The sequence below is a fragment of the Nelusetta ayraudi genome, unplaced genomic scaffold, assembly GCF_046127955.1.
Source record: "Nelusetta ayraudi isolate G7.1 ecotype Tasmania unplaced genomic scaffold, CSIRO-AGI_Nayr_v1 ptg000019l, whole genome shotgun sequence".
NCBI lineage: Eukaryota > Metazoa > Chordata > Actinopteri > Tetraodontiformes > Monacanthidae > Nelusetta > Nelusetta ayraudi.
The window spans coordinates 9,208,097-9,229,889 of record NW_027466069.1 but is presented as its reverse complement, the minus strand read 5'-3'; the positions used below and the strand labels follow the sequence as shown (position 1 = coordinate 9,229,889).

Below are 21,793 nucleotides of genomic sequence, written 5' to 3'. Positions count from 1 at the left end.
CTTTTTTGGGGTGCTTTTATTTCTTGGATTTCACACACAAAGCACACATGCACACATTTTAGATTGATCAACCACTTAAGAGCACAAGAAATTGCCTTAATTTTCTCTTGCCATGCAAATATTACAATAACAGTTAATTGACATATTTTCCAATTGACTGTTTTTAAAATCTTCATCATTCAAACAAGAATTTTCCTTGCTGCTCAATACATGCTGTTTTTTATTTAAAGGTTAAGCGCGTAATAGTCGGACAGTTTTAATAAGACACAGCGACACCAAGTGGTTACATTTTAGACTGCAGCACTCTATCGCTTCGTCCCCTAAGGCTTAGGGACTCCGTTCCCTCCCTCTACCAAGCTTGCCAGTGAGCTATGGTGGCCTGCGAGCACAAACCCGGAACCTTGTCACCTTCTTTATTTTATTACAGGATGCCTGCGTCCTTAATACCAAACGTGCTACCAGGTGGGCTGGATTGTCCATCCCTGGCTTCCTTAGAAATATGGTGGTGCAATATGGCAGCTAACTGGGAGCAAGACCCTTGCTATACGTATATTCTTATATACATATAAGAATCGTGCTGAGGGATTATGGAGTAATTAAATACTTGAGTCCACTTTTGGTTTGTGAAGTAAATCCATTTGATAATGGATGACTGTGTGTGGAGTGTGTGAGCCTGTAGACACAGAGATTAATTATGGTTTATTAGCAATATATTATAATCCTATCAACAATCAATACTAGTTTTAAAAAATACCTGATTGGAAATGTAATATGACTTGGTAGTAATAGTAGACTTGTAGTTGTTCCTGAGAATGTAACAGTATCAAGCAACAGAGCACTGACGCAACAACAACACCAACATCGTAATCAATCCAGATCCTTTCGTTCTGCTCAGGCAGATATAAAAGGGCCCTACAGTTCACAGCGAAACTGCAGTGTTGAATTCTTCATCTTCTGCTTGTAGTGTTCGTCAAACATCTCATTCTGGGCCACGGTGAAATGGTTCTTCCAATCACCAACTTTTCCTTGAGTGACATAGAGAGTCATGAGGCGACAACACCTGAGCTTGATCACATTTTCATGTGGAAAAAAAGGAAGGAAAAAAAGGAATAAAGTAGAAAGGTACCTTTCCTCATGAAAGGAGACACTTTCTGATCCAAACCCTGTGCAGTGCTGTAGTTGGTCATGTTGTTCTTTTTCATGCTGTCAAATGACACCCCAGTAATGACTTTCTCTCTGTCCTCCGGAGTTGGCGAGAAACCAAGGAAGGAACACAGTTTGTCTATCTCGCGTCCAGTGTCCTGAAAACATTGAAACACCTCAGTGTTAGTGATGTGATGTTTGTTTATGTCATTTTTGGAGCATCTGCCCTCCTGAATCTTTCTTCCAATTCTTCCAATCTTTTATCGCTGCACAGTTCGCTCAGTTACAATTTGTCCACCGGGGGGCCCTTTTGTATGATGATGATGATGATGATGATGATGATGATGATGATGATGATGATTATAGCTTGGGTTTAGATTGCACTTTTAAGTGTAAATAGAAAGCAAGGAAAACTATGTAAATGCTCTCACACACACACACACACACACACACCAAGGCCTCTGTTCACCTCAACCATATCTTCATAGAACATGAAGTGCAGTTTTGAATAAGTCTCTTTCTTTTCCCACCAGCCGTTGACATGGTCGTGCCACAAACCAAACGCACCTGGAACACACATAATGAAAAAAGAAAAAGGTATGAACAAATGTTTAAGAGACCCATTAAAAAAAAAAAGCCAATGATATTTTAATCACTGTCTTATCCCACACTGAGTCGACTTTGAACCTACACTTCCCCTCCAGGAAACTTTGCAGGTAGGCGCTCCAGGTTCCAGGTTCTGGCTGGACTCTGTTCATGCGGTCAAAATGGAAGTAGGACACCACGTTGTCCTTCGCATTGCGAGCGACATAGACTATCTTTAGGGAGGAAGAACAGCGTTCAAGCAGTCATTAGAGCAAACAGTTCAAGTTTGCTTATTTCACTTCCTGTGTGTGTGTGTGTGTGTGTGTGTGTGTGCGTGCGAGTGTGGGGGTTTGGTTCTTACTCTGCAGTTCTGCTCCCAGAAGGACTTGGGAATGAACTGGACGGGTAGATGAGTCTTGATGAGACGAGGAGTGGTGGGAAGCGAGTTGACCTGGTCTTTACCTGTGAGGACAAGCACTGTGTTTCTCTACCGTCTGGGCCTCACATGAATACACAAATGCATCCACAACTCTGATTCTCGCTGTTGTGCTGTGCAGTGTGTGTGTGTGTGCGAGGCGCAAGCTGTTTAACCTGCGTAAGCGCCAAATTCGGCAGGAATGCTTATCTCCAGGAACGGCACTCTGTGATAAAGGGGAACAGTGGCCTGGCGCTCCTCACAAGTATTCCCAAAGTACAGAAGATCCAGGATGTAGGAGACCCAGGTGGTTCCTGACATGGAAAAAGAGCTCTTTGTCAAAAGCCGCCCTCCCACTGTGCGGGTCATTCATGGGAAAGCACAACATGACTCTGAAGAATAGCCTTGGTATTAAGACAGGAGAGAGAACTCACAACACTGGTTTGACTTGTCGGTAAATCATCAACCACAGTCGCTGCAGTTTTAAAGTGAAACCCACCTGCTTTAGGAAAAGTTGCGACGAGGATGTCATCCGGCCTTGCTTGGAAGTTCTGTACGTTGTCCCAGTTGTCAGTGAAGTATCTGGTCATGGAGACGCCATGGAAATCAAACAGTGTGGGACGAGGAAGATTCTCCATCTATGGAAGGGCCATTATTGAGAAATTCATTCAAGGCCAGTTTATTTATATCTTCAATCCTGGATGGTTGCTTTAACTTCAAACATCACACTGGTAAACCTTTTACCCTTCGACTCATTTACCACAGAGTTAGCAGTTGTGAGTGTTTTACAACACCATTCTACATTGTTGTTTTTGTGATGTGTTTGACTTCAAATGACCTGAATGAACTGACAGCCCAAAACTTCAGTAATCTTAACGATCATATCAAGCTATCATCTAGTCATCTTGTAATTTCTTACTGAAAATTCACAAGGATCAATGTCAGAAGTGCCAGAGACATCTCTGCCAACTGAACATATTTTTAAAAACCTATTTTTAAATCAATCAAGTTTCAAGAATAGTGAGACTGCGCACTCACCGTGTAATGTCCTCTTCCAGTCAGAGGTTGTGAGAAGATCTGACAACAAAGAGTCAGTCAGTTATATAATGCTCACCATGACATGTTGCACAATTTCCTGAAGCGACTGAAGACTTTTTTTATTTGAATAAAATATTATTGCTACAGTGTCACAGATTACTCGGCAGATTGTAAAAGTTTCTGTTACACTGTGTGCGTGACCTACGTAAAATTGGAGGTGTTAACTCAAATCAAGGAACGGCATTAAAGATGTTTTATGTGAGAAAAATTGGTCAAGAAAAAGAGAGACGGCACAGCTGGAGTTGGAATCCCCAAAATTACAACAGAGATTTAATGAAGTGTGAGCAGCTCAAGGGAACAAGCACTTCCTGTTGACAAACCTTCACTCCACGCTGTTAGCTTATTGCAGGGGTTCTTGTCGGCACACCTTGAGCAACCACCTTCACCATTCTCACCCTCGCCGCCTGGCCACCAGCAAAACTGTACATCTCTGTCAAGTCTGAGCCAACTGTGCTGCCTTAAGGTGGGTCAGTCGCCAGCGACGGAGGTTGTTGACCGCATTGACTTTTCGGTGCGGCCGATGAGTCTGCGCAACACAACATCTGGGAATTATTCCAACTGACATTCTACAGAAGCCAAGCCAAAAGGTTGCACAACACTGGGAATGAGTGTTATGCAACAAAGCTCCTGATAGGGGCTGAACTTGAGCCTATCTTTCTACATAAAATTAAATCATGGTCAAAAGCTTGTTTGTCTGGAGGTTTTTTTTGTCTGCGTGTTTCTACAGTTTGTGACCCTGCAATGAACTGGCGACTTGTCCAGGGTTAAACTCCAGAGTCAATTCCTTTGTAATTCAGATGATCTATTTGCTTTCTAATGTACATAACCTAATTTAACCCCAACGTAAAACAAAAAAAAAGAACTGTAGTTTACCTCTTACTTGAAAGCAATATTTAACCAACCCAACCCACTGACCCATGTCACAGATTCTATTTGCTGCCATGTTGCCCTCAATTGCCCCACATTCAAATTTTGCAATCAAACAAATCAAAGTGGTTTAATTACTCCCAGAGAAGAAAACAACTGTTTGGTTCTGTGTTTTATTTTTTTTTATTTCTTTATTATAATCTTAATTTGGACTCAACTGTCGTGTTAATGTGTTTCGCTTCAAAACATTAAACAAATTCAGATTTTGAAGAAAAAACAAATACAAACAACCACCCGCGTGACAAAATACCAGAGAATACTACAGAATGCCCGAGACCCGTGACGGAAAGCTTAATAAACAAAGGAAGAGGAACTCATGAATTCTAAGGGGAGGCTGGACTTCTGTCCGTAATGGGACCAATAACAGTCAAGCCGGTGTTACGCAACACAGGAAGAAAGGAATTTCATGTTTTGCTGGTCTAAAAGCAAATGCAACAGCTTTGCAGAAGAAGAGCCAGCAGCAGTAATCATGTCAGCTGATACCAAAGAGGTACGTCAAGAAAAGCATTTTTTTTGCACTGTGGGTGACTCACAGGAAATATTTATCACTTCTGAAATGCATAACTTTTAAGGTGAAAACTCTTTTACAAACATTTAGGTTGGAACTGGATTTTTTTCCTTAAATAAAAAGAGAATGATTGCTTTTGTAAACAAAAAAACAAACAAAAAAAAATTAGCTCTTGTAGGTTTGTTGTTGAATGTGACTTACTTTTCATTCAATATTCGACTTTTATGCTGAAATTCCATTTTCTTCCACGATGTGCCAAATAGTTTTGGTAAAGTCACAAAATTTCTCCTATTTTGTATGATTTTTGAAGGATGGTCTGACTCGAGCGGTGCTCTTTGATTTCCATGGAGTGCCCATGACCTGCCATTTCATGGACAAATGGGATCAGGTTCAAAACTTTCAAGCAAAGCCGGAAGATATAGTTATTGCAACATACCCCAAAGCAGGTGAGGTCTCTGTGATGAGTTGTGGATGAGGTGCTAGCTTGAAATCTCTTAATTTTAATTTTTCCTCTGTAACTGCCCTATCAGGAACCACCTGGGTCTCCTACATGCTGGATCTGCTGTATTTTGGCCAAGAACCGTCGGAGCGGGAGACGTCTGTTCCAATCTACGACAGGGTGCCTTACTTGGAGATCGCCTTCAAGTCAATGCCTGCAGGTTAATCAAACAGAGGAAAGAACACACTCACCACCTCGCTGGCAGTGACGGCAAAACACGTAAACACATTATGACGAATAATGTGCATTCGCTTTGCAAACACAACGAACATTGTTTTTTTTTTATGATGGTGTTACTTTGGTGTTGATGGATTCCATCTTCAGAAAGAGAAAAGTTAATCAGCGGTCACTGTCAGGTTTGAAGCGCGATCGTAATTTATCTCCATTTGTCTCGTCAACGTAGTCACTTTTTTCACACAACTCGACTAAAGGTCGGTTAACTATAGTGACCTTTAGTTGTTCACACTGCACAGCTTCATTCACACTGCACAGCTTTTTTCTGAATATTTAAAATTATTGAGAGGAAAATCAATTTGTGTACAGTAGGTAAGAGGCTTGATTCTTCTGTCTCTCATTCTTTATGTAGGAGTCGACCTGGCAAACAACCTCAAAACCACACCGAGAATCATTAAAACCCACCTTCCCATCCAGTTGCTGCCAAAGTCTTTTTGTGAGCAAAACAGCAAGGTCAGTGTTTTATGCTCAACTCTAGATTTAAGTTTTTAGACTTAAGAATGATAAACCTAGAATTATCATGTCTAGAATTGAAATTATTTTTTTTGTTTTGTTTTGTTTTCTGTCCTTCTGTAGATTGTGTATGTGGGCCGCAATGCCAAAGACAACGCCGTCTCTTATTTCCACATGGATCGCATGACCTTGACCCAGCCAGACCCTGGAGACTGGAGCAGCTACATCCAGAGATACATGGATGGACAAGGTACATGTCAAAAGTAAAGAACAACGCTAAATGTTCTTCTGACAACTACAGACACCCATTGTTTGTGTGCTCCAGTTTTATATGGATCCTGGTATGACCATGTGAACGGCTGGTGGAAGAAGAAACAGACGTCTCCAAACATCCATTACATGTTCTATGAGGACTTGGTTGAGGTACTTCATGTTGTTTGTTTAGGGGCGATCAGACTGAGGCTCCCATCCTTTGAAGTACAATTACACACTACACTTTTTCATTGACTTTTTTCATTGCATCCTGAGTAGTTTTATATTCTAGCAGGATCTGTATTCCTCAATAAGGTAATAACAGTATGGTTTTTGTATCTGGCCATGGTTTTTCAAGGATACTGGACGGGAACTGGACAAACTCTGCAGCTTTCTTGGTTTGACTCCTTCAGCCGAGCAAAAAAAGAAAATCCTATTGAGTGTACAGTTTGACCAAATGAAGAAGAACAACATGGTCAACTACTCCAAATTTGGCATCATGGATTTCAATGTTTCTACATTCATGAGAAAAGGTAACATATAAAGTGTTTTCACTGCACATTACATAATAACAGCATCCAGCCTGATCTAAAATAACCGTCTGGTTCTGTGTGGTTCTGCAGGGAAGGTCGGTGACTGGAAGACCCATTTCACTGTGGCCCAGAATGAAGTGTTTGATGAGCACTACAAGACGAAGATGAAGGACTCTACACTTCAGTTCCGCACTGAAGTGTGAACTTGACTCGGCAGACTGTGTTTACGTGGAATTTGGACTTGATAGTGAAACATTGTTTAGCTGCAAAACTTGTATGTGTGCTGTATGTCTTTTAAAATAAACATTGAGTCTTGATGAAGAAGCTAATTATGACTGAAGCTGTATTATCAGTGTTCCAAACTTTATTTCCAAAAACACACCACAAAACATCTCAGCTGGTAGAGCAGCTGGACCATGCTGCAATGCAATGTTTCTAAATGTGGAAGGGAAAACCAACATGAGTTTTATTGCTGAACCCCTTAAGACTTGTGCCCTCGTCAGTTTTTGAGGACTCAGCTCAAAAATTGCATACCCATCCATTTTCGATACCCGCTTCTTCCTACACTCTGCGTTGCGGGGGTCTCCTGGAGCCTCTCCCAGCTGTCACAGGGCGAAGGCAGGGTGGACAAGTTGCCAGTTCATCACAGGGCCACGTAGAGACAAACAAAGACAAACCACCATTCACACTCACACCTACGGTCAATTCAGAGTTCCCAATTCACCTTAGATGCATGTTTCTGGCCTGTGGGAGGAAGCCAGGGATCCCGGTGAGAACCCCTACCACCCCATCGAGAACCTGCAAACTCCACACAGAGAGGCCCCAGCCCAGGGATCGAACCAACAACCTTCTTGCTGTGAGGTGGCACACCACTGCGCCACAGTGTCACCCAAATTGCATACCCTCAATAATAAAGACTATATCTATGCAACCACAAGGTCAATGTCAATATTTCTGGGGACACTTGTATATGTTTATTTATGAGAAGCCTTTAGACTTGTGAGCAGGGCTTTGGAAGGTCCTGGAACACTGACCAGAGTGAGAGAGGGAGAGAGAGCTGATAGTCCTCATCACTGTAAACCCAAATGCGGTTTCAAAAATGTGCAGTCCCCACCAAAAAAAAATTCTGTCTCAGTGTAAATGGCCCCTAAGACACGACTGTAATGTTAATTTGTAATTTTAACACATTAAACAAATTCAGATTTTGAAGAAGAAACAAATACAAACAACAGTGTCTTTCGCCTTTGAGAAAGACCAGTTCGTTTCAAACTGGTCTTCTGTGGTCTCAGTCCCTAATAACCACTAGAGCAGAGGTTACCAACGAAGAAATGTTCTTCTGACAACTACAGACACCCATTGTTTGTGTGCTCCAGTTTTATATGGATCCTGGTATGACCATGTGAACGGCTGGTGGAAGAAGAAACAGACGTCTCCAAACATCCATTACATGTTCTATGAGGACATGGTTGAGGTACTTCATGTTGTTTGATTAGGGTCGATCAGACTGAGGCTCCCATCCTTTGAAGTACAATGACGCACAACACACAATGGAGTGTTGAGCAGATTAACATCCGGTGGCAGAACGTGGATTGTGATATCAGACAATTGATTGGCTGAAGAGTGACTTCATTTCAAAGCCCCGACAGCCAGTGGAGCTGATTAACTTTTCCCATTCATTGTCAGATTATGGTGTCACCATCTGAATACATTCTTACGGTGAATCGTGACCAATATGGAATCTTGAAAAGTGCTGATGACTTTTTCATTGCATCCTGAGTAGTTTTATATTCTTGCAGTATTTATATTCTTTGATAAGGTAATAACAGTGTGCCGTCTCTATCTGACTGTGGTTTTTCAAGGATACTGGACGGGAACTGGACAAACTCTGCAGCTTTCTTGGTTTGACTCGTTCAGCCGAGCAAAAAAAGAAAATCCTATTGGGTGTACAGTTTGACCAAATGAAGAAGAACAACATGGTCAACTACTCCAAATTTGGCATAATGGATTTCAATGTTTCTACTTTCATGAGAAAAGGTAACATATAAAGTGTTTGCATTGCACATTGCATAATAACAGCATCCAGCCTGATCTAAAATGACCGCCTGGCCCTGTGTGGTTCTGCAGGGAAGGTCGGTGACTGGAAGACCCATTTCACTGTGGCCCAGAATGAAGTGTTTGATGAGCACTACAAGATGAAGATGAAGGACTCTACACTTCAGTTCCGCACTGAAATCTGAACTTGACTTGGCAGACTGTGTTTATGTGGAATTTGGACTTGATAGTGCTTTGATTACATAACAGTAGTTTGTGTGATTGTATTTTTTGCTTTTTGTTGTTTTTGCCCTAAACACAACTATATACTGTCACTCACTGCAATTCAAATGGAGTATGGGATCTTGTGTTCAGCCCAGGATGTAAGAAAAGAAGCAGAATATGTTGAAATGTGTGTCACCCATGTGGAAACATTGCTTAGCTGCAAAACTTGTGTGAGTCTTGTATGTCTTTTAAAATAAACACTGAGTCTTGATGAAGAAGCTTATCATGACTGAAGCTGAATTATCAGTGTTCCAAACTTTATTTCCAAAAACAAACCACAAAAAAAGCTGGGAGAGCAGATGGACCATGTTTCATCTTGAAAACTGAAATGCAATGTTTCAAAACGTGGAAGGGAAAACCAACAGGGGTTTTATTGCTGAACCCCTAAAGACTTGAGCCCGAGCCAGTTTTAGAGGATCCCAGAAGGATATCCCCTTGGCCGAGTGGTTAGTGCGCATGACTATTACCTGGGATTCTGGGGTTCGAAGCCCGCCTGGGTCCTCTGCGCTTTGCTGGCGTTGTCAGCAGGATCCATGTAGCACGAGTGGTTGTCCATGGATTCGTTATGCGTAGCAGCTTGTGTGGAGCACGAGGACGTGCTTGTGAAATGAGGGAGAGATATGACAGCTGATGGTCCCGTCATGATAACTGTTTTTATTTCTATCTTAGCTAAGAAACCACCGTAATGTTAATGTTTAATTTGAACACATTAGACAAATTCAGATTTTGAAGAAAAAACAAAAAGAAATCACCACTAGAGGGACGGAATACAAGACAATTCTACAGAAGGAAAAAATATTAAACAGAATGGAGGTGGAGCCTTAAATTGTGAGGAGAGGCTGGACTTCTATCCCAAATTGAACCAATGACAGTGGAGTCAGTGTTACGCAACAGAAGGAGAGAAGGATGTTTGTATGTTTTGCTGGTCTAAAAGCAAACGCAACAGCGTTGCAGAAGAAGAACCAGCTGCAGTAATCATGTCGGCTGACACCAAAAAGGTACGTCTTGAAAAGCTGAATATTTTTGCATGGGGGGTGACTCTCAAGAAAAATGCATCACTTCTGAAATGCATGTTTTTTAAGGCGAAAAGACTTTTACAAATATTTTAGATGAGAACTGGATTTTCTTTTTTTAAGCAAACTGAGAATGAATGTTTTTGTAGACAGTGAATTAGTTCTTGTAGGTTTGCACGTGCGCAATTCTGAAATGCAGCAGCATGGTTGTTGAATGTGACTCAATACAAAGACTCACTTTTCATTCACTATTTGCATTTGTGTTAAATTGTCTTTTCCATTTTCTTCCCCTGGGTGCCAAATAGTTTTGTTAAAGTCACAATATTTCTGCTTTTGTATGATTTTTGAAGGATGGTCTGACTCGAGCGGTGCTCTTTGATTTCCATGGAGTGCCCATGACCTGCAATTACATAGCCAAATGGGACCAGGTTCAAAACTTTCAAGCCAAGCCAGATGATATACTTATTGCAACATATCCCAAAGCTGGTGAGGTCTCTGTGGTGGTTTAAAACCCAGAGTGTAGTGCAGAGGTTGTAACTTGAATTCTCTTTATATTTCCTCTGTAACTGCCCTATCAGGAACCACCTGGGTCTCCTACATGCTGGATCTACTGTATTTTGGCCAAGAACCGTCGGACCGGGAAACGTCTGTTCCAATCTATGACAGGGTGCCTTTCTTGGAGATCGCCTTCAAGTCAATGCCTGCAGGTTAATCAAACAAAAAATAACACACTCACCACCTCGCTGACAGTGATGGCAAATACATAAACACATCATGACAAATAATGTGCATTAGCTTTGCAAGCATAATGATCATTGTTTTTTTATGGATTCCATCTTCAGAAAGAGAAACGTTAATCAGTGTTCACTGTCAGGTCATAAATTATCTCCTATTGTCTTGTCAACATAGTCACTTATTTCAAAAAACTCGACTGAAGGTCAACCTTTGTGACCTTTAGTCGTTCACACTGCACAGCTCTCTTTTTTCAGAATTTATAAAATGTCATTGCGCGGAAAAACTATTTGCACACAACCCTTTAAACACAGTAAATTAGAGGCTTGATTCTTCCGTCTCTCATTCTTTATGTAGGAGTCGACCTGGCAAACAACCTCAAAACCACACCGAGAATCATTAAAACCCACCTTCCCATCCAGTTGCTGCCAAAGTCTTTTTGTGAGCAAAACTGCAAGGTCAGTCATTTATGTTCAACTCTAGATTTAAGTTTAAAGACTTAAGAATGATAAACCTAGAATTGAAATGTACATTTTTTTTGTTTTGTTTTTTGTCCTTCTGTAGATTGTGTATGTGGGCCGCAATGCCAAAGACAACGCCGTCTCTTATTTCCACATGGATCGCATGACCTTAATCCAGCCAGACCCTGGAGACTGGAGCAGCTACATCCAGAGATACATGGATGGACAAGGTACATGTCAAAAGTAAAGAAAAACGCTAAATGTTCTTCTGACAACTACAGACACCCATTGTTTGTGTGCTTCAGTTATATATGGATCCTGGTATGACCATGTGAACGGCTGGTGGAAGAAGAAACAGGCGTATCCAAACATCCATTACATGTTCTATGAGGACTTGGTTGAGGTACTTCATGTTGTTTGTTTAGGGTCGATCAGACTGAGGCTCCCATTCTTTGAAGTACAATTACACACAAAACACAATGGAGTGTTGAGCAGATAGCGTCTGATGGCAGACGTGGATTGTGATATCAAACAATTGAGGTTTACACTGGTCGAAAAGTGAAGGCCTGGCTGAAGAGTGACTTAATTTCAAAGCCCCCACAGCATTTCCATTATCCCTAGAATCGCGCAAAACCTAAATATCACAATAAGAACTGGTAACGGAAACACCTAAACTTCAAAAAAACCTTCTCAAATATCGCTAAAAGGTTTTTACGCTCTTATGAGGTGCTTTTTCCAGACATATCGATATATATCGCAAAAGTGCCATGAAAACACTTTTTTCGCATTCACACGTCACCGGACGCGATCACTTCGCCGGATCACTTCGTGGAAATGGCACGTTATGTTCGGGCGGAGGAGGAGACAGAATACTTTTTAAGAAGTAATCAAAGCGAAAAATATAACAACCATGCTTGACAGCAAACAAACGCAAACAAACAAAAGCAAATGTAATTCCAGGAAAATCTCGCGGGACGATATTTTACAAGACTTGCGCTTCACACTATTCAATGGAAACACCTGCAATTCGCTAAAATGTACTTTGTCACAATTTTAGAAATATCACTTTGATTTTGCGAAAAACTATAATAGAAACAGAGTTGGTGTCAGACTATTGTGCTACCATCTGAAAACATTGTAATGTAATCAATTGTGACCAAGATGGGATCTTTTAGAGTACTGATGACTTTTTTTTTTTTTTTTTTTTTAATTGTGTTCTGAGTAGTTTTATATTTTTTCCATATCTCTATATTCTATGATGAGATATTAACAGGATGGTGTCTGTATCTAACCATGGTTTTTCAAGGATACTGGACGGGAACTGGACAAACTCTGCAGCTTTCTTGGTTTGACTCGTTCAGCCGAGCAAAAAAAGAAAATCCTATTGGGAGTACAGTTTGACCAAATGAAGAAGAACAACATGGTCAACTACTCCAAATTTGGCTTGATGGATTTCAACGTTTCCACTTTCATGAGAAAAGGTCATGTATAAGCTTTTTGTATTGCATATTGCATGAACACCACAGCAAGCCACCTCATATAATATAAAAATGTAATATAAAAGAAATAAAATAAAATTCATTATCATATAAAATAACCGTCTGGCTCTGTGTGGTTCTGCAGGGAAGGTCGGTGACTGGAAGACCCATTTCACTGTGGCCCAGAATGAAGTGTTTGATGAGCACTACAAGACGAAGATGAAGGACTCTACACTTCAATTCCGCACTGATATCTGAATTTGACTTGACTGTTGTGTAGCCGCATTACTTTTACAATCTTGTGTGTGTGTTGTTTGCCTTTTAAATACATTGAGTCCAGTTGATGAAGCTCATAATGAATGAAGCTAAAGCATTCGTATTTCAACCTTTATTTCCAAAAGCAATCAATAAAAAGTCTCAGCTGCTAGAGCACATGGACAATGTTTTATCTTGGACAATGCGCTGCTTTGTATCGAAATGGGAAAGGGAAAACCAAGAGGGTGTTTATTGCTTAAACACGACAAAATATAACACAATAATAACACAAAATCAGGTATTTTGCTTCGTCTCCACTGCCGGTCTCTGACTCTGCTTTTGGACTTCTCTCCAAATTAGTCAGTTTGTTATGTGGTGTCTGATGTGTGTAAGGTCAACTATTTGTGGATCCCTCTGATAAAGAGAGGGTAACCTGGAGGGAAAGAGCTTTATGACCCCTGTCTAATGTTTTATGGCACTTCAGGTGTCAAACATTTGTTGGCTCCAACTCAGAGGTGTTCAGCCAAAGGATCGTGTCCTGCTTTGACCCCTCAACAGCTTGGTTTAAATAATAGAGCCTGATTGGTGGGTAAAGAATAAGCACGGCTTGGTTAGGTATGAGAGGGCAACCCCACAGACGTACATATGTGAAGAGGTTGGAACTTCTGCTTTGGAGAAGTTTATATTGCTTAAGAGAGCTCCCTCAGGTGGATCGGTGCCTGACGGACGCGAGACTTTCTTTGCAATAAAGGTCTTCCTTTAAAATCAATTCAGTTTGAATTTTGCTTCCTTCAACATCTAGACATCAATGCTGCACGAGAAACTACAGTTACATGGTATAAATCTATCAATTTCTTTACAGCAGTAAGTTTCTTTCCTGGACCACTCTGCTCTTTGGCAGGTACGACTAAAACCTGGAAGGAGAACTACTAATTTCATTGGTAGTTGTGATTTGGACAAAAAAAAAAAAAAAAAAAAGAAGAGAAAAGCAAAACACGCTCTTATTTCTTTACAATAATAATAATACATAATAATAACAATCTAATAATCTGAGAAAGAAAAACACTCTGAGAAAAATGTTTAGAAATATTTTTGTCCTGAGGCCAAAATAAGAACTGCATGAAACCTGATTTAGATATTGAAGTGTATTTTAATACTGTTCCTATCATAAAGGTGCTACACTGGTTACAGTTTCAAGACATCATATCTTTAATTAAAATATAACAATATTCAGGACAGTTTTAAACATTTAGATAATTTAAAATAAAATACAAATAACAAGAAGAGTAACGAGAGATTAGTCAAAATGTGAGGTAGAAAGGTAAATAAACAATAGAGAAAATTAAGTCTTGAATTGCACGCACAGGCTGGACTTCTATCCCTGATGGACCAATGAAAGTTGAGGCAGCATTATGCAACAAAGGGAGAGAGAAAGGTACAAGCTGGCTGGTCTGGAAGCAGAAGCTTAAGAAACGCAACGGTGTTGCCGAGGAAGGGGTCATAAACAGCAGTTATCATGTCGGCTGATACCAAAAAGGTATGTCAAGGAAGTCAGTCGGTTTTTGCATGGCACTTTACTTTTAAGAAAGACTTATCACTTCTGAAATGCCCAATCTTTAAGATGGAAATGGTCTTTTTAAAAAACACAATAGCTGAGATTCTTTTTTGTAAAATAATGAGTGAATGATGTTCTGTTTTGAAGCGCTAATTAATGATTTGTTGAATGCTACAGGGCCTTTATGAAGAAAGTTACCTGCATTGAATATTTGATTTCAATATTTGACTTTCGTGATAATTTGTCTGTTCCATTTTCTTCCTCCTTGTGCCATATGGTTTCATTACTGTCACAATATCTCTGCTTTTGTATGATTTTTGAAGGATGGTCTGACTCGAGAAGTGCTCTTTGATTTCCATGGAGTGCCCATGACCACCAATTTCACAGACAAATGGGATAAGATTCAAAACTTTCAAGCCAAGCCGGATGATATACTTATTGCCACATACCCCAAAGCAGGTTTGGTCTCTGCGATGGTGTAAAATCCAGAGTGCAGTGCAGAGGTGAAGGGTTAAAATGTCTTTATTTTTCCTCTGTAACTGCCCTATCAGGAACCACCTGGGTCTCCTACATGCTGGATCTGCTGTATTTTGGCCAAGAACCGTCGGAGCGGGAGACGTCTGTTGCAATCTATGACAGGGTGCCTTTCTTGGAGAGAAAGGGACTCTCCCCGTCTAGGCCTGCAGGTAAGTGAAACAGAGGACAAAGCACTCACCACCACCACCAGTGACGACGAAACACAAAAACACACCATGGTGAGTAGCGTGCACTCACTTTATACCTAACTGATTATACGCCACACCCACAAATGCACATTGAATGATGGTATCTATGCAGGTGTTGAGTTCAGATAATTTCATTACCACCATCAGAAGGTTCATAAGTTCAGACAGATATAATCAAAGCACAAAATCAAAGTTCTGTCACGTTGACTTGCTGTCACGAATCAACTGTTTTAACTTGTCAACATAGTCACTTTTTTTTTTTTTAACAAAACTTTCCTTTCACACTTGCACAGCTCTTTTGTATTTTGTCTGAATATTTAAAAGTTTAGTTCAGTGTAGGGCGTTTAAACACAGTAAATTAGAGGCTTGATTGCTCCGTCTCTGATTCTTTATGTAGGAGTCGACCTGGCAAACAACCTCAAAACCACACCGAGAATCATTAAAACCCACCTTCCCATCCAGTTGCTGCCAAAGTCTTTTTGTGAGCAAAACAGCAAGGTCAGTCGTTTATGTTCAAATCTAGATTGACATTTTTTTTACACTTACGAATGATAAACCTGGAATGTTTGCATCTATAATATATAATTTTATTTATCGTGTGTGTTTTGTTTCCATTTCGTCCTTCTGTAGATTGTGTATGTGGCCCGCAATGCCAAAGACAACGCCGTCTCTTATTTCCACATGGATCGCATGACCTTGACCCAGCCAGACCCTGGAGACTGGAGCTGCTACATCCAGAGATACATGGATGGACAAGGTACATTTCAAAAGTAAAGAACAACGCTAAATGTTCTTCTGACAACTACAGACGCCCATTGTTTCTGTGCTCCAGTTTTATATGGTTCCTGGTATGACCATGTGAACGGCTGGTGGAAGAAGAAACAGACGTATCCAAACCTCCATTACATGTTCTATGAGGACATGGTTGAGGTACTTCATGTTGTTTGTTTAGGGGCGATCAGACTGAGGCTCCTGTTTGTTGATTCTTCAATGGTGCAATGAAGTGTTGAGGAGATTAATACATAGAAACTGAGACATCTGCTTGCTAAAGTCGGTTGGGATATTGAACAACTGATTGCTATGAAAATGTTTCTGTTCATGCCCATAGAAGGTGAATGCCTGCCTGATGGAGAACTTCATTTAAAAATCCAGTTTTATACCCGTTTTTCACCTTCAACCTTAAAAGAGTTTTAGCTTGCTAGCCTGCCAGTTCTACCTGCGAAAACATTTGTTTTTATCTACCCGCTATTTTGCTACTCTACTGTATACATGTTCATTGTCTGGTGACTATTGAGTTGTCCCAGACAGCAAAGACCTAGTGCCCATTGTCATATCACAAAGGGGATGAGCAGGCAAGAACTTTTCCAGGATCTTTAGGATCACTTTTCCCCCTTGCATTCTAAGTTTTATTATATTATTTTGGTATTTACATATTCCTCAATAAGGTAATACATTTCTTTATCTCCCCATGGTTTTTCAAGGACACTGGACGGGAACTGGACAAACTCTGCAGCTTTCTTGGTTTGTCTCCTTCAGCTGAGCAAAAAAAGGAAATCCTCGTTGGTGTACAGTTTGACCAAATGAAGAAGAACAACATGGTCAACTACTCCAAATTTGTCTTAATGGATTTCAATGTTTCTACTTTCATGAGAAAAGGTAACGTATAAGGTTTTTGCATGGCATATTGTGCAAACAACACAGCAAGCAGACTGATGTAAAACAACCGTCTGGCTCTGTGTGGTTCTGCAGGGAAGGTCGGTGACTGGAAGACCCATTTCACTGTGGCCCAGAATGAAGTGTTTGATGAGCACTACAAGACGAAGATGAAGGACCCCACACTTCAGTTCCGCACTGAAATGTGAACTGGACTCGACTGTGTGCGTGTGGAATTTAGACTTCATAGTTGTTTTATGACATAACACTGGTTTGTGTGATTGTGTTTTATGCTTCTTTATTGTCGCCCAAAACCCAGTTATAAACTGTCACTCAGATCATGGACTTTAACATCTATTGAGAAGCACAGCGTGTAAGAAAACAAACAGAATGTAATGAAATATGTCACCTGTGTGCAAACGAAGCTGCTGATGAATGAATTAAATTATTTAGATTATCAGTGTTTCGCCCTTTGCTTCCAAAAACAATCCACAAGACATTTGAGCTTGTAGAGCAGGTGGGAAATGTTTTACCTTGGAGAACGCACTGCAACGTTTCAAAATATTGGACGGAAAATCATCAGCATCATGACCGGAGACATTAGCTTTCTTCCCGAACTCCTCCAAGATCCATTGATTCAACACCAGACTGGGGTACAGGTAAACTTTTCAATTTTCAAGTTTTCTTTTGCTAAAAAAAAGCCAAACCCCAGATTAATGTTGTTGGATCCCAGTATTTTCTGGCGTCGTGCTGCCGATCCGCGTCTTCGTTTAATGAAGAATTTCAGGAGAAGAAGGCCAATTTGAATATGTCTTTAGTAAAGAAATCAATTCAGGATACAAATATACAGAGCTCTGGGCCGAGTTCAAAACCCTAACGACAACAATGTATTGTCAGGTCATGAAGTCTGACTCCTATCTGTCCCTTGACCCAGTCCTTTTATACATAAAGAAAACATGCAAATGCTCTCCGATGTTGTCCTCCTCTGACTGGGTGCCTGGTTTCCAGACCCAAGCCTCATTGAATGTTGAGGCAGCCTTTGTTCCAAGTCTCTGGTTAATGACAATGGGCAGGGAGTCAAATGATCCATCCTTTGTTCCAGTGTGACCTGTCGAAACAATTTGCTGCAAGACATGCCTGAGGCCACAAGTTCCTCTCCCCCGTGCCTCCGATGGATCACAAGTTCCCCACCCTGTAACTAAATGGGTTATAAAGTTTTAGTGGCGGTCGCAAAGTCAGTTGGTTCTGATGTCCATCCTCTGGTCCCCCAGGCTCACCCCCTGGTCACCCAGGGTCACCAGTTCGTGAGGGATGTGCTTCCTTTTGTTCTTCCTTGAGCTCTTTGCATGACTCCTGCAACAATGCCTTTTCTTTATGTACAGGTCAGCTAAATGATTTCTATATTAATGATCATATTATTATAACCAAACACCTAAACTAATTGTATTATGAAACACAAACATCTAAACTAAACATAATAATACCTTCACTGCTAGCCTGATTAAGATGTTGAAGTGCCATTTGGTAATGTGGGATGTATATCAACAGACTGGGTGGAGTTTGGGCTTGAGAATGGTTTTCCTGAATAACTCTCTAATTATTAAGTTATTTGTTTTATTTTTACAAATACATGATCAAAGCTTTAACCGCCCTGCATATAATCTCACTGCCAATTCTATTGCTTATTGCCACACTGAGGGGGCAGCTGGGGAAAACAAAAGGGAGTTTATTTTTCCGCGACAATTGGGTTTGCTAATGTTATTTTACTCAGCATCTGGCTTCCAGCTGTTGTGACGTTACAGCAATATTGCATATATGCATGTCAAAGTCCCACATACAGCCACTATGACAAGCCCTTTGAAATATGTGGCAAGCTGCCAACTTGTTCCGCGTTGTGTAAGAAGAACTAATTATTGACCAAAAGTCGTAAAAGCAATGCCTTGTATGACCAACCATGTCATGTTGAATGCTTGTTTTGATGGCACCAGTACGGGTGTTGGATTGAATTGAATTGAATTGAATTTTATCTTCGGATTGACGGGACAAAGAGTAAAATCTCGGGAAATTTGGTAGGAGGGACAACGTTTTCATACGTCCCATCGGTGAGCAACCTTTATGTAACAGGGGTGGACGTGTCCTGTGTGCACTTTACAGCCGGACAGGAGAGAAGCAACGGAGATTCAGCAAGGAAAGCGTGGAGCAGGCTCAACATAATATCATCAAGGTAATGGTACAGTAGGTCGACAGATCTGTTCAGTTACATTCAGAACTCGACTGCTCGTGCCAAGTTAACATTTCAAAGATCTCCTAAATTTGCTGACGTTGCTGATTGCATGCAAAAAAATATAGTTTGAAAGGTTGCTCGTTCGAAATTTTGCAAACAAAACGTTGCTTTCATGGTCCCCAGCAGTCATTCCGCATATACTATTGCCTGTGAACATTGACTGATTATTCTCACACCATGAAAGACGTGTTGAATTTTTCAACTCTTTGTCTGTCAGATGGAATCTTTTACCCGACCGGAACTGATTGACTTCCAAGGTGTCTCGATGACTGACACGTTCATAAATGACTGGGAGAACATTCAGAACTTTAAGGCCAGGCCTGATGATATTCTTATTGCAACATATCCTAAAGCCGGTGGGTTACATAAGATTGACATTTTGATTTTATTTTTTGCTTTTGGAAAAAACTCCATTGGTCATTTGATTTCCAGTTTATATTAATGATACTGTACTACTTTCAGGAACAACATGGGTCTCCTACATCCTTGATCTGCTCTATTTTGGCAAGAAAAACCCAGAGCGTGAAACACTGTCAATTTATGAGAGGGTGCCGTTTTTGGAGATGAATTTTTCATTCATGGATTCAGGTTGGTCACCACAATCGACGATTATCTATTTTTTCTACCCATGCTGTTGAATCTATACGTGAGTGTTTTGTTTTTTTTAGTATGGCATGGGCAATGTTGATATTTAACTTTTCTGTCATGTAGGAGTTCAGCTGGCGGAGAACCTCACCACTTCTCCACGACTCATTAAAACTCATTTACCTGTCCACTTTGTACCAAAGTCCTTCTGGGAGCAAAAATGCAAGGTCAGTCATGTGTGGGTTGTTCCTCATTTTCAGAAAGAAATTCAATAAAGGAAAAAAGAAAATCAACGTGTTTCTCATTTACAAAAGAAATTCCATTAAAAAAAAAAATTCACATCATTCCGTGTCCAAAAAGCCCGTAGCAAACGTAAGATATTTGCAATCCTTCTCTTTCCTCATTCTTTTGTCACCAACTCACAAGGCGAATATACATTTCATTATTATGATAAGAACTTAACTTGTCTTTGATTAAAACTTGCTTACATTATATTGAAACTTTGATTTTTTCTTTTTTTTTATTTTGGTAGGTTGTCTACGTTGCCCGCAATGCCAAGGACCTCGCAGTCTCTTTTTATCACTTTCATCGAATGAACAAGGGCCTGCCAGAGCCCGGTGACTGGAGCAGCTTCCTCCAAAATTACACGGACGGGAAAAGTAGAGTCTGAATATTTTTTCAAAGACATTGCTCAAGACAAACACAGACAAATAAATAACTTCTGGTATTTTGTTTCTTCAGTGTTGTTTGGATCCTGGTATGATCATGTGAACGGCTGGTGGGAGAAGAAGCAGACCTGTCCAAACATTCATTACATGTTCTATGAAGACTTGGCTGAGGTACTTGATGCTGTTGACTGCACGGGAGTATGGCGTTAGTTCGACCTCCCATTAGTCCAACTTCCCATTGGTCCGACCTACCCTAACCCTAACCCTAACCCTAACCATAATGGGAGGTCGGACCAATGGGCAATTTGTGAGACTAAAGGAAGGTCGGACTAATGGGCAGTTCCCAGCTGCACTGCGGGACCTCGGCTCTTAACTCCTGACATTTGATGATGGTAACTGATGTCTATGTATCCAGGATGTTGGACTGGAATTTGACAAACTATGCAGCTTTCTGAGTGTGTCTCCCTCCATTGAGAAGAAGAAAGAAATATTAGAAGGAACGCGGTTTGATAAGATGAAAAATAACAGCATGATCAACCATTCTGTGGTCCCTGTTATGGATTTCAAAATATCTCATTTTATGAGAAAAGGTAACCCTAATTTTGTCCGCAGATTTTGTTGCATTTCTTTATTAATCCCTCCAGTTTGATGTAAAATTTGGCTCTGTGTGGTTCTGCAGGGAAGGTCGGTGACTGGAAGACCCATTTCACTGTGGCCCAGAATGAAGTGTTTGATGAGCACTACAAGACGAAGATGAAGGACTCTACACTTAAATTCCGCACTGAAATCTAAATTGGACCAAACAGACTTTGTGCATCTGAAATTTGTACTCTATTGTGGTTCCATGTTATAGCACTGGTTTGTGTCATTATTTTTTATGCTTCTTTACTGTTGCCCAAAACAGAGCTGTAATCTACCACTCACTGTAATAAAAAGCATGGAGTTAACAACTATTGTGAAGCCCAGAATGTTAGAAAAGAAGCATAATATGTTGAAATATGTGTCACAGATGTGGAAACGTTGTATAGCCGAATGACTTTTATGATCTTTTGTACGTTTTGTACAAATGGACATTGAGTCTTATTGATGAACCTGATGATAAACAGATTAAATCATCTAAATAATCAGTTTCTCAAACTATATTTCCAAAAGCAATCCATAAGTCTCAGCTGGTTAAGCAGGTGGGCCATGTTTTATCTTGGAGGCTGCATTGTTTCAAAATGTGGGAGAGAAAGTAATTCCCCTGAATCAATTGGAAAGCCTGCTTCATCATCGCTGACGCCATGTTAAATAAATCCATACAGCAGGAGGCAACGGGACTTTTTCTGAAAGCTGCTGGTCAGCTTTTGCGGCCCATGAATCAAAAGAATGCTGCCCATCAGGTCAGTGTTATCAGCGTTTTACAGCTGACAGAGGTGCAC

At 40.6% G+C, this 21,793-nt stretch overlaps 5 protein-coding genes across 5 annotated transcripts; 4 read left to right on the top strand and 1 right to left on the bottom strand.

The window, feature by feature from the left end:
* Positions 1–10: 10 nt before the first annotated feature.
* Positions 11–2,814, bottom strand: LOC142888586 (cytosolic sulfotransferase 3-like). Its single transcript, XM_076027035.1, has 7 exons — positions 2,643–2,814; positions 2,320–2,457; positions 2,090–2,190; positions 1,835–1,961; positions 1,613–1,710; positions 1,127–1,301; positions 11–1,025 (listed from the first exon to the last, which is right to left on the bottom strand). The coding sequence occupies exons 1-7, from the start codon at positions 2,779–2,781 to the stop codon at positions 913–915; spliced, it is 891 nt and encodes a 296-aa protein (XP_075883150.1). The 5' UTR covers positions 2,782–2,814; the 3' UTR covers positions 11–912.
* A 2,147-nt stretch (positions 2,815–4,961) lies between these two features.
* LOC142888582 (cytosolic sulfotransferase 2-like) lies at positions 4,962–6,876 on the top strand. Its single transcript, XM_076027028.1, has 7 exons — positions 4,962–5,122; positions 5,207–5,335; positions 5,762–5,862; positions 5,986–6,112; positions 6,188–6,285; positions 6,473–6,647; positions 6,738–6,876. Exons 1-7 carry the CDS (start codon positions 5,032–5,034, stop codon positions 6,848–6,850), a joined length of 834 nt encoding a protein of 277 aa, XP_075883143.1. The 5' UTR covers positions 4,962–5,031; the 3' UTR covers positions 6,851–6,876.
* Positions 6,877–9,831: 2,955 nt separating this feature from the next.
* On the top strand, positions 9,832–13,076 carry LOC142888579 (cytosolic sulfotransferase 2-like). The gene is made up of 8 exons (XM_076027024.1): positions 9,832–9,961; positions 10,327–10,462; positions 10,555–10,683; positions 11,066–11,166; positions 11,273–11,399; positions 11,475–11,572; positions 12,476–12,650; positions 12,793–13,076. The coding sequence occupies exons 1-8, from the start codon at positions 9,878–9,880 to the stop codon at positions 12,903–12,905; spliced, it is 963 nt and encodes a 320-aa protein (XP_075883139.1). The 5' UTR covers positions 9,832–9,877; the 3' UTR covers positions 12,906–13,076.
* A 1,339-nt stretch (positions 13,077–14,415) lies between these two features.
* Positions 14,416–17,083, top strand: LOC142888583 (cytosolic sulfotransferase 2-like). The gene is made up of 8 exons (XM_076027029.1): positions 14,416–14,439; positions 14,781–14,916; positions 15,009–15,129; positions 15,545–15,680; positions 15,813–15,939; positions 16,015–16,112; positions 16,664–16,838; positions 16,932–17,083. Exons 1-8 carry the CDS (start codon positions 14,419–14,421, stop codon positions 17,042–17,044), a joined length of 927 nt encoding a protein of 308 aa, XP_075883144.1. The 5' UTR covers positions 14,416–14,418; the 3' UTR covers positions 17,045–17,083.
* Positions 17,084–18,771: 1,688 nt separating this feature from the next.
* LOC142888581 (cytosolic sulfotransferase 2-like) lies at positions 18,772–21,497 on the top strand. The gene is made up of 8 exons (XM_076027026.1): positions 18,772–19,059; positions 19,337–19,475; positions 19,582–19,707; positions 19,831–19,931; positions 20,237–20,363; positions 20,446–20,543; positions 20,788–20,962; positions 21,052–21,497. Exons 2-8 carry the CDS (start codon positions 19,337–19,339, stop codon positions 21,162–21,164), a joined length of 879 nt encoding a protein of 292 aa, XP_075883141.1. The 5' UTR covers positions 18,772–19,059; the 3' UTR covers positions 21,165–21,497.
* The last annotated feature ends 296 nt before the right edge of the window (positions 21,498–21,793 follow it).

Coding starts and splice junctions, on each gene's coding strand:
- LOC142888586 (XM_076027035.1), bottom strand. CDS start 2,781: ATGGAGAATCTTCCTCGTCCCACACTGTTTGATTTCCATGGCGTCTCC. Junction 1,302..1,612: donor TCTATGAAGATATGGTTGAG/GTGAACAGAGGC, acceptor CAATGTTTTCAG/GACACTGGACGCGAGATAGA. Junction 1,026..1,126: donor GTCTCCTTTCATGAGGAAAG/GTACCTTTCTAC, acceptor ATGTCACTCAAG/GAAAAGTTGGTGATTGGAAG.
- LOC142888582 (XM_076027028.1), top strand. CDS start 5,032: ATGACCTGCCATTTCATGGACAAATGGGATCAGGTTCAAAACTTTCAA. Junction 5,123..5,206: donor TGCAACATACCCCAAAGCAG/GTGAGGTCTCTG, acceptor CTGCCCTATCAG/GAACCACCTGGGTCTCCTAC. Junction 5,336..5,761: donor CTTCAAGTCAATGCCTGCAG/GTTAATCAAACA, acceptor TTCTTTATGTAG/GAGTCGACCTGGCAAACAAC.
- LOC142888579 (XM_076027024.1), top strand. CDS start 9,878: ATGTTTTGCTGGTCTAAAAGCAAACGCAACAGCGTTGCAGAAGAAGAA. Junction 10,463..10,554: donor TGCAACATATCCCAAAGCTG/GTGAGGTCTCTG, acceptor CTGCCCTATCAG/GAACCACCTGGGTCTCCTAC. Junction 11,400..11,474: donor GAGATACATGGATGGACAAG/GTACATGTCAAA, acceptor TGTGTGCTTCAG/TTATATATGGATCCTGGTAT.
- LOC142888583 (XM_076027029.1), top strand. CDS start 14,419: ATGTCGGCTGATACCAAAAAG. Junction 14,440..14,780: donor TGTCGGCTGATACCAAAAAG/GTATGTCAAGGA, acceptor TGATTTTTGAAG/GATGGTCTGACTCGAGAAGT. Junction 16,113..16,663: donor TCTATGAGGACATGGTTGAG/GTACTTCATGTT, acceptor TGGTTTTTCAAG/GACACTGGACGGGAACTGGA.
- LOC142888581 (XM_076027026.1), top strand. CDS start 19,337: ATGGAATCTTTTACCCGACCGGAACTGATTGACTTCCAAGGTGTCTCG. Junction 20,544..20,787: donor TCTATGAAGACTTGGCTGAG/GTACTTGATGCT, acceptor CTATGTATCCAG/GATGTTGGACTGGAATTTGA. Junction 20,963..21,051: donor ATCTCATTTTATGAGAAAAG/GTAACCCTAATT, acceptor GTGGTTCTGCAG/GGAAGGTCGGTGACTGGAAG.